Source organism: Medicago sativa, chromosome 5, assembly GCF_051527215.1.
Source record: "Medicago sativa cultivar Bolivia chromosome 5, Bolivia_mono, whole genome shotgun sequence".
In the NCBI taxonomy this organism is placed as follows: Eukaryota; Viridiplantae; Streptophyta; class Magnoliopsida; order Fabales; family Fabaceae; genus Medicago; species Medicago sativa.
The window spans coordinates 60,383,678-60,399,218 of record NC_140753.1 but is presented as its reverse complement, the minus strand read 5'-3'; the positions used below and the strand labels follow the sequence as shown (position 1 = coordinate 60,399,218).

The 15,541-nt window shown below is 37.6% G+C and overlaps 1 protein-coding gene across 1 annotated transcript; it reads right to left on the bottom strand.

Annotated features, from left to right (window-relative positions):
- Positions 1–9,775: 9,775 nt before the first annotated feature.
- LOC146923653 (uncharacterized) lies at positions 9,776–13,541 on the bottom strand. The gene is made up of 3 exons (XM_085708793.1): positions 11,429–13,541; positions 10,824–11,308; positions 9,776–10,651 (listed from the first exon to the last, which is right to left on the bottom strand). The coding sequence occupies exons 1-3, from the start codon at positions 12,827–12,829 to the stop codon at positions 9,790–9,792; spliced, it is 2,748 nt and encodes a 915-aa protein (XP_085564919.1). The 5' UTR covers positions 12,830–13,541; the 3' UTR covers positions 9,776–9,789.
- Positions 13,542–15,541: the final 2,000 nt, after the last annotated feature.

Here is a 15,541-nt window from a genome sequence, read left to right as displayed (position 1 = left end):
ATCAACAAGGAAGACAAATCCATTGTGTTCAAGGGAAAGAGAGTTGACAATGTCTATAAAATCAATTTTTCTGAACTGGCTGATCAGAAGGTGGTTTGCCTACTATCAGTGAATGATAAGAAATGGATGTGGCACAGAAGGTTGGGACATGCTAACTGGAGGTTAATCTCTAAGCTTAGTAAGTTACAACTTGTGAAAGGGCTACCAGACATTGACTATCATTCAGATGCACTCTGTGGTGCATGTCAGAGAGGGAAAATTGTGAAATCATCTTTTAAAACCAAAGACATTGTTTCAACCTCAAGACCTTTAGAATTACTCCATATTGATTTATTTGGACCAGTGAGTACTGCATCCTTATATGGAAGTAGATATGGATTAGTCATTGTTGATGATTACAGCAGATGGACTTGGGTGAAATTCATAAAGAGTAAAGATGTTGCGTGTGATGTATTCAGTAGCTTCTGCACTCAAATTCAATCTGAAAAAGAATCAAAAATTTTGAAAGTCAGAAGTGATCATGGTGGAGAATTTGAAAATGAGCCATTTGAAGCTTTTTGTGAAAAACATGGAATTTTCCATGAATTCTCTTCTCCTAGAACACCACAACAAAATGGGGTTGTAGAGAGAAAGAATAGAACTTTACAAGAAATGGCCAGAACAATGATTCATGAAAACAATTTACCAAAACATTTTTGGGCAGAAGCAGTGAATACAGCATGCTATGTTCAAAACAGGATCTATATTAGACCTATTTTGGAGAAAACAGCATATGAACTCTTTAAAGGAAGAAAACCCAATATCTCTTACTTTCATCAATTTGGATGTACATGTTACATTCTGAACAACAAGCTCTACCTAAAGAAATTTGATGCCAAGGCCCAAAGAGGAATCTTTTTAGGTTACTCTGAAAGGCCAAAGGCATACAGAGTGTATAATTCAGAAACACTTTGTGTTGAAGAATCTATGCACGTTAAATTTGATGACAAGGAGCTTGAAGATAAAACTTCAAAGCAAGGTGAAAGTTTTGCAGAGATACAGGTTCCTGAAGCTACTCCAGAACCTGATCAGATAGCTGAATCTGAAGATAGTCCAGAAGCTGAACCCACATCAGAAGCGCAAGATGAAGCTGCTTCTGATGAAGCACAAGATGGCTCACATCAAGCAGATCCACCCAGAAACACATTCAAACACAAGTCTTCACATCTTGAGGAGCTAATCATTGGAAACAAAGATAGTCCAAGAAGAACAAGATCACATTTCAGACAAGAGGAGTCAATGATTGGACTAATCTCAATGATTGAACCTACAACAGTTGATGAAGCACTTTCAGATGATGGATGGATCCTAGCTATGCAAGAAGAGTTGAATCAATTTCAAAGAAATGATGTGTGGGATCTGGTACCCAAACCTCAGCACAAGAACATTATTGGAACAAAATGGGTATTCAGAAACAAGCTGAATGAGCAAGGTGAAGTAACAAGAAACAAAGCCAGGCTTGTTGCACAAGGGTATAGTCAACAAGAAGGCATTGATTACACTGAAACGTTTGCTCCAGTTGCAAGATTGGAAGCAATCAGGTTACTTCTTTCCTATGCAGTTAATCATGGCATAATATTATATCAAATGGATGTCAAGAGTGCATTTCTAAATGGTGTCATAGAAGAAGAAGTGTATGTCAAACAACCTCCTGGATTTGAGGATATTAAATATCCTGACCATGTTTTTAAACTGAAGAAATCACTATATGGCTTGAAACAAGCTCCCAGAGCTTGGTATGATAGACTAAGTAATTTCTTAATCAAAAATGATTTTAAAAGAGGACAGGTTGATACTACACTCTTCAGAAGGACCCTTGAGAAAGATATTCTTGTTGTGCAAATATATGTTGATGATATAATATTTGGTTCTACTAATGCATCTCTTTGCAAGGAATTTTCTGAGTTAATGCAGGATGAATTTGAAATGAGCATGATGGGAGAGCTGAAGTTCTTCCTGGGCATTCAAATCAATCAATGCAAAGATGGAGTCTATGTTCATCAATCAAAGTACACAAAGGAGCTTCTGAAGAAGTTCAAACTTGAAGATTGTAAAGTGATGAACATTCCAATGCACCCTACATGCACCTTAAGCAAAGAAGATGAAGGAGCTAAAGTAGATCAGAAGCTGTATAGAGGTATGATTGGTTCTTTGTTATACCTTACTGCATCTAGGCCAGATATTTTATTCAGTGTATGCTTGTGTGCAAGATTCCAATCAGATCCTAGAGAATCTCATATGACTGATGTCAAGAGAATCTTCAGGTATTTGAGAGGAACAACTAATCTTGGACTCCTTTATAGGAAATCCTTAGATTATAAGCTAATTGGATTCTGTGATGCTGATTATGCTGGTGATAGGATTGAAAGAAAGTCAACCAGTGGCAATTATCAATTTCTGGGTGATAATCTTATATCCTGGGCTAGCAAAAGACAAACAACTATTGCTATGTCTACAGCAGAAGCAGAATACATTTCAGCTGCAAGTTGTTGTACACAACTACTTTGGATGAAACATCAGTTGGAAGATTATCAGATAACTGCTAACAGTATTCCCATTTATTGTGATAATACTGCTGCTATTTGTTTGTCTAAAAATCCAATTTTGCATTCAAGAGCGAAGCACATTGAAATCAAACACCATTTTATCAGAGATTATGTTCAAAAAGGAATTTTAGATATACAATTCATTGATACTGAAAATCAATGGGCTGATATATTTACTAAGCCTTTAACTGTTGAAAGATTTGATTTTATAAAGAAAAATTTGAACATGCACTTTGTATCTGATTAAATGCTTGCTTGCTCCTGAATAGGATTTTAGGTTCTGAAGTTAGTTCAGAAGCGGTAGTCCATCAGAAGCTCTTTATTGAGGTTCTGAGGAAAACTCGCTTCTGATGATGACGTCAGCATCTGAAGTCCAGAAGCTGGATTTGTTGCTTCTGAATAGTTGAATTAGTGGAAACGTTGGAAGTTACCTTTTAAAAAGTAACTTCTGGCCCACTAACTTGGTAGTTACTCTGTGAACTTCTTACGTGGCCTGTATGTGTTGGTGTATAACTAAAAAGGGCAATGATGATTTAATAGCTTTGAAAGTACTTTTCACGCGCCCCCAATTTTGTCATTAATGTTATGTTTGTTTGTCTCTTTTGAATTGCAATCGTTTTACTTTTAACACTTTGACAATTCACACACTACTCACTCACAACAAACACATTTGCTCTCAAACCTCTTGCGAAGTAAGCGCATTCTCTCAAAACCTAGAACCCTAAAATCTTCATCTTCTTCAAATCTTCGTCAATCATCAAATGGCATCATCAAGCTCAAAAGTTTCAGAATCTACATCAAACAAGCAAAGCGTATCAGAATCTGGGTCAATCTACAAAGAGAAGACTATGGATATTCCATGGGAATCCTTAATAGTTCAAGTAGAGTCACCGGTGGATTTTGCTTCACTCAAGAAGTATGAAGTAAACATGGAAGGATTGATAGAGACTCAGATGCTGTCTGAGTATTTCAAGATGCTAAATGGGCCAACATATGTGAACTTGGTCAAGGACTTTTGGTTAAAAGCTGAAGTGTACAATGAAAAGCCTGCAAAAGTCGTAAGCAAACAAGCTGGGTCAAAGAAAGGGAAAATGGTCATGGATATGAATCCTACATCATTTGATAGCTTAGAAATAAGGTCTGAAGTGATGGGCATTCCTATAACCATCACTGAGGACGTTATAGCTAAAGCTTGTAGGATGGATGCAGAGGGAAGATTCCAAGAAATAGTCAGGAAGGAAGATGTCCTGCTACAAGGTTACTACAACACTCTTTTGGGTGGGAAGAAAGATGCAAAGCCTTCTGAAATGGAGATTCACAACAGGATGTTGGTGAAATTCAGTAATGATTGCTTCTTTCAAAGAGCAGGAGGATCTGACCAACCCAACAATCAACAGAAGCTAGCAATTTACTTCATGGCTATTCTGGAAAAGATAAACTTCCCAAGATATGTAATGGATCATCTCTGCTGGGCCATAAATGAAAGCACTATCAGAGGAAGAAAACAAGTACCCTATGGAAGATTGCTGTCTGAAATCTTTTATCAAGGAAGGGTGCTGGAGTTCTTAAAAAGGACAAGGAGTGCTTCTGATAGATGTTTCGAAGTCTCTACTGCTGAAAGGACTATCAGTAGCAGGAGCTTATGCTCTATGAAGTTCATCAAAGAAGCCCCTAAAGATGAAAAGTGGTTAGAGATGACAACTGCTGAAACTGAGATAATCAGGGACTTTCCTCCCATCTTTAAGGAAAGTGACTCTGATTTCCTAGTTCAATCAGTAGCTGAGTACGTCTTGGAGGAAGATGCGAGGTCTCAGGAGGAAGCTGCTCTTGCTAAAGGGAAAGGCAAGAAGGCCAAAGCAGTTGCTGTGTCAGAAGCTGCTGTTTCTGATGCACCTAAAGGGAAAAGGGCCAGAACTAGTTCTGAATCTGATGCTGCTCCTACTAAAGGAAAGAAGGTCAGAACTAGTACTGAGTCAGAAGCTGCTAAACCTGTTTCTATCAAGGAAAAAGGAAAGATGCAGAAGGTTGGTGCTGCCTATATTCCTCAGAAAAGAAGAAAAGGTAAGGCAGATTTGGTAATCACCCAAGAGCAGCTGGAGGAAGCTCTTGAAGAAATGGAAAAAGAAGAGGCTGATCCCAAGCTGAAGAAGAAGAAGGCTCCCCTTCAACTTGTGAGTCCTATGGTTGAGATGACTCCAATAAGGAAAAGGATGGCAGATGAACGTGCTTCTGAACTTATTGCAGACAAGAAGGATCTAAAAGCACAATACACTCATCAAAGAGATGAAAAGCTCAAGGCCTTGGGATTGGAAGATTGTGATAGGTTCTACAAAGATAAATTGGCTGAAGTAAGAGCCATTGTTGGTAAGCCTACTGAAGACAATGAGGAAGACGATATGATGCTCATTTTTGAAAATGCTCCAGAAGAGGGAACTTCAGAAGTAGTTCCTCAAGCTGCTGATCCACAAAAGATCACTTCTGAAGCTTGCCCTGCAGATCAGGTAATTCAGATTCCAGTCACCTCTCTCCCCATTTCACCCTCTTCACCATCAGCACCTGAACCAATAGAAGACACTTCTGTCTTAGACAATCTTGCTCTCCACTACTCAGGTGAGTTACCTTTAGACAAATCTACTTCAGAAAAGGCCTCTGAAGCAACTCCAGAAGCAGCTGCTTCTGAAAATGTTGTTTCAGAGAACCCCCATCAACAAACACCGGAACCACATAAACCCACAACACCCCCACAATCACCAACAGCTACCATTGACCCCCAACTCAACACTCATACATCAACTTCACCACAACAACCACCAACTGAAACTGAATTTCAACCTTTACCTGAACACTCCCCAGAACCAACTCCCATGGATGTTGACATCTCTCTAGTCAATGTTCAAGCCTCAACCACTACCACTCACATTGCCTCTGACCAGCCTTCATCTTCAAACACACAAACACACTTTACCATTCCAGTTCCTAACCCTGTTCAAGATTTGGAAATCAGTGATTCTGATCTTGAAATCCTTGAACAACCACCCTCAAACATCCTGGAATCTGGATATATTACTTCTGAGCTTCTGACAATCCTTAGTCAATTGCATAATCTTGTGGATCAACGAAGGACAATTGATCTCACAAGTGCATATGAAGACTCCTGGGCATCACTTCAGAACCGGGCAACTGAGCTAATTGAAAGCTTAAGGGCTAAGTGCATCAGAAGCAAGGAAGCTTCTGTCAGGAAGTTAATGGAGCATCTGAATCAGAGTCTCAGAGTAAGAAGTTCTACACTGCTCCTGGGAAACCAGCCTTTCTTCTCAGAAACGGACTACTTGACCAGAGAAGCCAGGTTGTGTAAGCTTCTGAAGAAACAGATGGCACAGCAGCAGCAAGAAGCTAAGGAAAGGGAACAAGCTCTTCTCCAGAGGCAACAACAGCTTGAAGAAATGTTGCAGAAGAAAATTGAAGAAATGGAGGAGATGAAGAAACAACAACAAACCAACCCTTAGTTGCACATCTTAGTGTTATCTTTTGTTTGTTGTTTGTTTTAAATTCTTAGTCCTTGTTTCTGAAACCATCTTGTTTTACTTTTCTATGCTTCTGAATGCTTACTGCTTCTGACTGTTTAGCTGCTTCTAATATTTTAGATATTCATGTTCATATATTTTTGATCTGATTTATTTAATTAATTTCTTGTATACTCTCTTTTGTTTGAGTTTTTCTCAAATCTTTTTTTGATAATGACAAAAGGGGGAGTATATGTGACAAGTATTTAAAGGCTCTGAGCCCCATTAATGGCATTTGAAATTTTTTGAAAAACTTCTATCATTTTTTTTTACCTTATTGGTATAAGCTATGAACGAACGAAGGAGTATCAAAATTCAAGTAAAATTAATTGAACCATTCTTCTTATCTATAAGTTAATTCTTTCAATGATTCAATTTTGTTTTTAAGCTCTGATATTCTTTATTGTGCGAAAAATGAATTTAATTAACCTGGATAGAACTTAGGGGGAGCTTACAAACCTCACCTTAAATACTATCAGACTCAGGGGGAGTTTGAGCTTACAAACCTCAGATTCTGAGCTTACAAATCTCAGAACCCCAAAGTCAACTTGTTAATTAGATTAACAACAATTTATCAATTTTAAATACTTTTGTTTGTCATCATCAAAAAGGGGGAGATTGTTGGAACAAAATGTGTTTAACAATGAACCTTAAAGAGTTTTGATGATAACAAGGTATTAAAAATTGTAAATTGGACTAGCTAATATTTGTTCAAGTGTACAGGACCATAATTATAAAGTTACATCATCATTGGTTCTGAATGAGCAAATAAAGAGCAAAGGAAATGAAGCTTAGATGATTCTGAAGGCAAAGCGCTCCTGAAGTCAAGCTGCTCCTGAAGAAATAGTGCTCCTGAAGTAAGCTGCTCCTGAAGAATAGTGCTTCTGAAGACAAGAGGTCCAGAAGCCACATCATCAGAAGCTGCGTCATCAGAAGCTGCAGAAGTCATATCATCAGAAGCTGCATCATCAGAAGCTGCCTCATCAGAAGCTATTTCACCAGAAGCTGAATCTCAACTGGATTTGCAAAAGATTCAAGAATTGAAGAATTATCAATGCAAAAGCTGTCCATTGGATTCGAAAACACAAACAAAGGATTAGTGGAATTTTGCAACGGTCATTTCAAAGGTGTTTGAAGGCTTGTGCTTGCATTTTGGACGAAAGCGTTGACATTGTACTTTGTACGAATTGTACAACCACGTTCTCCACTACTCTGTTTTGTGTCCACGCTTCAAGACAAGAAAACAGCTCCAGAATACGGTCTCGCCTGCATATATGTTCCTTTGGATAAGGAATGGATTTCAAATTGGTTCTTCATAGGACAACAACCAAATCAGGCAAAAGATCATTGGTGAAAGATCAAGCTTCACTAACGACTCTTTGGTGTGCTGGCAATTTCATAACGTCTCTTTCACACCTCTATATAAAGGAGTGAAGACCTATAGAATTGGTAATGCAAGAACGCTGAACGAAAGACTCACAAGATTTTCACAAGTACCAAACCTCTGCTGAAATTGTTCTGCATTCACTTAGAATTTCTGTGTCTCAAAGTCATATCTTAGAAATTCTTAAGTCCATTGAGTCTGTATCTGATTTGTATTGTGAGCACCTCTGATTGTATATCAAGTGTTCAACCTTAAACAATTTTCTGTGTAATTTTGTTTAGTTAGGAAGCCTCTAGCAGTTGTGCTTGAGCAGGAAGTCTCTTGATTGTGTTCTTGAGCAAAGGAAGTCTCTTGCTTGTGTGCTTGAGCATTGGAAGTCTCTTGCTTGTGTGCTTGAGCATTTGTAATCAGATATTACTCATAGTGAAATCTCCTTGGAAGTGCAAGGGGGACTGGACTACTTCCGGTTTGTGGAAGGAACCAGTATAATTGCTTTGTGTCGTTCTTCTTCTCTCTCTCTGTTTTATTCCGCTGCATTTAGATTCTGATTATCACTTCAGAAGCAGTCTCACCTAGCTTCTGATCAGTGTGTTCAGTTTTTAGGAGAAACGAAGAATTTTTCAAAACACAATTCAACCCCCCTTCTTGTGTTTTTCTCACCTTCAATATCACTTTGCACCTCTGGTTCACTCTTCATCTCACTCACAAAGAAATAAAAAAAAACTTGATAAAAAGAAGTATGGCACAATTGAAGAAGAGAACAGAGGTTGAAGAAGAAGATAATAAAAGCATGCTTATAAACTAAAGGCTTAATACATAAGCAGGTCCCTTAACTTATTTTTTCTTCCCAGTTCAGTCCCTTAACTTTTAAATGTGTCAATTTGGTCCTTTAATTACTCTTCCGTTTACCCATTTGATCCTTTCTGTTAACTTTTTCAAAAAACGTTAAGTCTGCACAGGTGGCTCTCCAAGCTGGCCAATCACTTGAGGACATGGCAAATCACAGTCAGCAATATATAAGGGGATAAATTGTCAAAAATTAGGGTTTAATTTGTCTCATTCCTTCTTCTCTCTTCTTCTCCATCGTACCTCCACCACCATCTCTATAACCAAGACCTGTTATCTTCTTCTTCTTCTTCTACTTCCGCGACCCATAACCCAGGAAAAAGCGTTGTGGGTTCTTCTTCTTCTTTTGAAATGTCGAACCAAACATCAAAAACACATACGATTCAGGAGCAGTCTTATGGATCTGTTGGATCTAGTTTGAGAAGAAGGGGAAATCCGAGTTGTAGGTGTGGAGAACCAACTGTAGTTCGAACGGTTACTGACTCTTTGAATCGTAACTATGGGAAGAAATTCTGGGGTTGCATCAACTACAGGAATGCTAATGACAAAGGTTGCAGCTACTTTAAGTTGGTTGGTGAAGATGATTTTATTGATGAAAGGGAATTGAAGATTGAAAAACAGAGTAAAAAGATTAAGAAGTTGAAGACTGAGTTATCAAGAACAAGAAAATGGTTGTTAATGGCACTGATTTTTGGATTTGTATGTTTTGGGATTGGGTTGGTGTTAGGAACAATTTTAGTTTGCAAAACCACTTCAATTTTGGGTGGATTTTATTTGAAATAGCAAAATTTGTTGTATTTTGAGTGATGAGGAAAGAATGTAATGGATTGAAGAATGATTGTAATGTTTTGATTATGAAGAATGAATGTAATGTTTTGATTATGATGAATGAATGAACTGTTTTGATTATGATGAATGAATGAAATGATTTGATTATGATGAATGAATGAAATGGTTTGTTGATGAATGAAATTGTTGTTTAAGTTGTAAGTGCATTATAGCACATAACCACATAACATGAAAGTGCAGTTTATCACCTAATTGCAAAGTACAGAAACCAGAAGGTGCATTATAGCACATATTCATTAAGTCATAAGTGCATTCTAGCACATGTTACATAAGTCAAAAGTGCATTAAAGCACATATTCAATAAGTCATAAGTGCATTCTAGCACATGTTACATAAGTCAAAAGTGCATTATAGCACATATTCAATAAGTCATAAGTGCATTCTAGTTTGACTCATAAGTCAGATAAGTCAGATATCCAAAAAAGACATAATAGCTTAACAGCACATATTCTAGAACATGTTACATAAGTCAAAAGTGCCTAATAGCCCATACTATAAGTCAGAACCTAGTTGATGCATTTTGGTTGAGTAGCAGAAACTTGATGAACCTAATATTGGTCCATCACATTGGCTGAGTAGCAGATCCTCCCTTCTTTCTCCCCTTGTTTCCTGGCTTTGCAGCTTGTTTTGGTTGAGTAGCAGAAACTTGATGACTTGCCTTTCTCTTCTTAGTTGAAGCATTTGGTTTCTGAGTTGGTGGAATCTGAGAAGTTTGGGACTGAGTTGTCTTAGTTGAAGCACTTGGCTCCTTAGCCTTTCTCTTCCTAGTTGATGCATTTTGCTTCTGAGTAGTTTGAGGCTGAGAAGCTTGACTTTGCGTAGCTTGTGCCTGAGTAGTTTGACTCTGAGTAGCTTGTGGCTGAGAAGCTTGAGTCTGAGATACTTGTGCCTGATTGGTTTGAGTCTCAACTTGTGCTTGAGGCTGTGATGGTGGCACCTGAGAAGCTAGAGTTTCTGATTCAGGAGGTGGAGGTGGAGGTGGAGGCAGTGGGCATGTTGACTTGTTGTGTCTAGATTGCTTGCACCTACTGCATTTGATTCCATATGATGCTCTCTTCATTTGTCCTTCCTCTCTGAGAAGCTCACTTGCATCCAATCGTCTTTTCTTTTTAGGTCTTCCAGGTTGTTTTTTGATAGCTGGTGGTTGAAGATCCGTATATTCAGTATTCATCCAAAGATTTTCTCCATTGGCAGGATATATCTTGCTTGAATAACACCCAGCATATGCTTCTTTCTTGTAGATGGATGGTACATAGTCAGCAATGTTGTAATGTTTGTGTTTCATGCAAGCAATGGCATGACAGCATGGCAGTCCTGTCAAATTCCATTTCCTGCAATCACACACCATTCCTTGCAAGTTAACAACATACTTGTCTCCAGAATTTGAGAGATGGATCACTTGAAAATCATGATCTCCACCTTGCCTAAGAAAATAAACCAGAAACTTAATGTATAAGAAAGTTAAACCAGAAAACACAATTAAACCAGAAAGTTAAACCAGAAAATAAAGCAGAAAACTTAATGCATAAGAAACTTAAACCAGAAAACACAATTACTATAAGGAACAACAAATGCATACAAATGAAAATTTAATACCTTACTATCCAGTTATTTGTATAAGATGATTCCTTTTCCAGCTTCTTCTTGATATTTGGCAGAATATCACCATCATTAAACCTTGCAATTTTCTGCCTATTCTTCTCCCACCTCTGCATGACATAAACTCTTAAATCCTCCAACATGGAAACAACTGGCTTGAACCTTGGAACCACAATCACAGAGTTAAATGCTTCAGACATGTTGTTCACTAATGTGTCACACTTTGAGTCACCTTTAAACATAGACCTAGTCCAATGTCTAGGATCTATTTCACACAGATATTGAAATGCCTCATCACTTATAGCCTTTATCTCCTTCATCTCCTTTTCCCAAGCATTTTTGTAAGTTGCTTTGGCACCTCTCCACATCAACTCTTTAAGTTTTTTTCCAGGGAATCTCTTTCTAAAATTGTTATAGAGATGTCTCACACAAAATCTCTGCTCAACCTCAGGAAGCAATATATCAATTGCTGGCAGAAGTCCCTATTTGACACAATGTTAACACACAATACAACAAAATCAGTCAGAAATTAATATAACCAGAAGCATTTGTTTTAAAAAATGTAAACAAACATCAAAATTGAATGAAGCTATAAACAATACCTTCTGTTGATCACTGATGATGGTGTATGTTCTGCAGATGTCAGTACCTCCCAAATCATGTATGAGAAGCTCCAAGAACCACTTCCAGGACTCTTTAGTCTCTCCTTCAACAACTGCCCATGCAATTGGAAGTATTTGGTCATTTGGATCCATTCCAATGGCAGCCAGCAACATTCCACCATAAGGCCCCTTAAGGAAACAACCATCAAACCCAATGATCTTTCTGCATTTGAAGAAGCTATCCATACACCCCTTAATAAGGGGTTGATGTAATCTAGGACAAACTACTGCATTTGGGTTCTCTAGGTCAGCCTCAGTACCTTCATAAGGGGTTGATGTAATCTTGACAGATGAATGAGGGTTAGACCTTAGTAATTCATGAGCATAATCATGCAGCCTTGTGTATTGATCTCTAAAGCTCCCTTCAACAAATTCAACTGCAAATTTCTTTGCTTTATATGCTTTGCTCCTGCACATTTGAATATTCCACTTCTGCTGAGCCCTCTCCATTATAGTTGAAATTTTAAGATCCCTATTCTCTCTAACCCTTGTATGAAGTTTAGAAACTAACCATCTAGAAGTCATCAAAGTCACATTGAAGTCTGTGTCACACTCATGATCTCCAGGGTAAACCTTTCTCAACTGCCATGTCTCTTCACCAGGTATTTTACCACAGAATGCCTCCCATGGACATCCTTCCTTGCATTTCACCCTCACTCTATCTTTATCATTCTTTGTAAATTTTATTGCCCTTCCAGACTGTACTTCATAAGTCCTCATTGCTTCCATAAAAACTAACTTTGACACAAAATATGTTCCAACCTCCCATTTATAATCCTTCATATTCTCTGGCATTTTGAAAGTTTGGAATTTGGCTCTCTTCACACCATCCTCATCACTATCAGATCCACTATTCAATTCATCAAAATTGACTTCATCTAATTCATCTAAACCCCTATCAGCTACTACAGTCTCTGATGCTCCTGCTTCACTTTCAATGTTAACAGACCTTTGTAGTTGCTCAATAATGTCATCTTCAAACACAGGATCTTGTCCAGGTTGTTTTTTCTTGGGTCTTCCCCTCCTCTTTTTCCCCTTGCCAGTCTTGCTCTTCTTTTGAGAAGAAGCTCCTCCCTTCTTCTTTTTCCCCTTGCCAGTAGTGTTATCTTCACCCTCTACCCTCACAGATCCTTCACCCACTTCAGTTTGATTCTCAGTATTGTTCATTTCACCCTCTACCCACTCAGATCCTTCACCCACTACAGTCTCTGTCTCAGCATTTACTCCATTTCCACCTACCTCACTGTCTAAGTCTCCGCCTATTACCCCCCTCATCTTCTGACTCAAAATGCACATTAAGGGCACTATCTTCCTTCTCATCAGACACATTCTCATTTTCATTCCCTAACCCAAAGTCATTCCCTAGCCCAGGTTCACCCACATTCACAGTTTCCTCCACTAGTGGCTCACTCACATTGACAGTTTCCTTCCCTACCTCAGGCCCATTGCTATTTTGTCCAACTTCAGTCTGGGTCTCATCATCTCCTAAACCAGGCCCATTACCATACTCAGCAAACAATTCATTCTCATTAATCATTGGGCCATGGTCATTTAAGTCCAACTCAGGCCCATCAACATTTGTACACTCAGCAGTGGGACCTACACCTCTTACACCACCATCAACATTTGCACCCTCACCCTCAGCAGTGGGACCTACACTATTGGCACCTTCATTTGTTTCATTCCTAACAGGTGGGACATGTGGGGCCATTATAGGATATTCTATCAATGGGTTAGGCGCTACAATTTCAGGTTGTGACAAAGGGTGAATAGCATACAAATGGACCTTATCAAATTGATATGCAATATTCTGCATCCTTCTACATCCTATGTCACTATTCAAACGAACCATTCCATCTTCCAAAACAGGGTCAAAATACCACAGAGACGTAAGACTAACATACCCTAAATCTTTTAAGGTTGCTAACAAAGCAAAATAACTGAAGAAATCTGGGTCACAATCAAGTATTTCTTCTGGACCTACATACTCAGGGTCATTAAAACAACTTATGTCCCCAGCATGATGTAAAACACACTGAAACACTTGGTCCATCTGTTGAGCCATTAAGGCATGAAAGAAAAGAACAAACCCTAATTAAATTTGTGCACAAAAATCGACAAAATTGGTCCACACAACAGACAAAAAACAAACAACACAACACAACACACTTGTATAAAACCCTACTTTAACTAAAAAATTCAACACAACAGACAAAAATCAACTTTTGAAAAGGGAAAATACAATAGAATATCAAGTCCATGCAGGAAGAACCTTAAAACGTACAAAAATCACTCAAATCTGTAAAACCCTAGAAATGTTTCAATACCCTAGCAAATTTTCGAAACCCTAATCAGAACAAACATGAGTTTCATATTCGCGAAGAAGAGAAGAAGAGGAAACAATCAGAAACCCTAATCAGAAAAACAAACATTTTTTCAAAACATTCAACAAATTTCGAAACCCTAATCAGAAAAAAAAACTTTTTTTCGCGAAGAACAAGAGGAGCAAACCTGGATTTTTACTTCGTTTTCGTTTTCGTTCCACAATCAGCAGCGTTTTCCCCTTTCCTTTGATCTTCACTTCGTTTCTTCTTCTTCTTCTCTCTGTGTGTGTTTTCTTCTCCTTCTCTCTCTACGTTTTCTTCATTCTCTCTCTAGCTTCTCAGAATTGTATGAGTTATGCCAACGTGGATAGCCAACGTGTACAAACTTAACGTTTTTTGAAAAAGTTAACAGAAAGGATCAAATGGGTAAACGGAAGAGTAATTAAAGGACCAAATTGACACATTTAAAAGTTAAGGGACTGAACTGGGAAGAAAAAATAAGTTAAGGGACCTGCTTATGTATTAAGCCTAAACTAAATAATTAGGGTTAAGTGTAATGTATGTTACTATGGGCTTGGGCTTTACAAATGTTAATTTATAAGCATGCTTTTTGACGGAAATGTTCTTGTCACTACACCCCCTAAACAAAACTTATATCACTACACACCATTCATATATGAAACAAATTTTTTATATCTAGTCATCATATTTTTTAGTATAGTCATGATAAATATTATCTATTTGTGTAATTTTTTTCTTCCAAATTTACTCTTTGTTTTAATCTTTTAATGCAATTTAATCCTTATTGTTTATAATTTGAATCAAAAAATTTATCTAGTCATGTTTTAAATTTTAAATCAAATATAAACTGATTTCCCCTAAAAAAATATGAACTAATTTCGTTTCAAATTTAAATTGACATATGGATTTTGCTAGTGACTTGTTATCTCTTTTAAAAACATTCCCTCAACAAACAAACAAAAAATCTTCTTTTATAACATATTCACTTCCACAACAATAGTCATCTTCTACATTGTTTTGAAATATGTCTAACAACCTCCAATGTTTCTCAACCTTGTTGCATTCTGCATCGCCTCATACTCAGCCCACCATAGGAATATAAGTAAGATATGTGTGTAATTAAACAAATATTAATCGAAGCTAAATTGTTCGCACCCCCTGACCCAGGGTCCTGGATACGCCACTGGTCAGGGTCATGTCAAATTGTTAGTGATCCTTGGTCTAGTCTCTGATGCAGAGGTTGGTTGGCCACTGAGTCTTATTAGTTGGTTTAAAACATGGTTGAATTATTCATCCTTTAATGCAGCAAATGACTCAGTAGTTACCTCACTGGAAGAAAACTCAAACCTCAAGACTACTACACCCTCCGGTCACTAATATAAGCAAAAGTTTGATTTTTAGATTCATTCATTAAATGACGTATGTAGTCTATAATAAAGACTACATACGTCAGTTAATGAATGAATCTAAAAATCAAACTTTTGCTTATATTAGTGACCGGAGGGTATAGTACTTTCAGGTTCTCAACCACATTTTGAGCTTTAATAGTCATGTAAACACCTTAGGTAAAGAACTTCAAGTTAAATATCTAAAAATAGTTTAATACTATCATTGAAGAAAAAGATGCAAAATAAATAAGAGTATTTTGGTAAAGAAATCATTAATATAATTGGAAATATCAAAATGGTAGTAATAAGGTTAAATTATT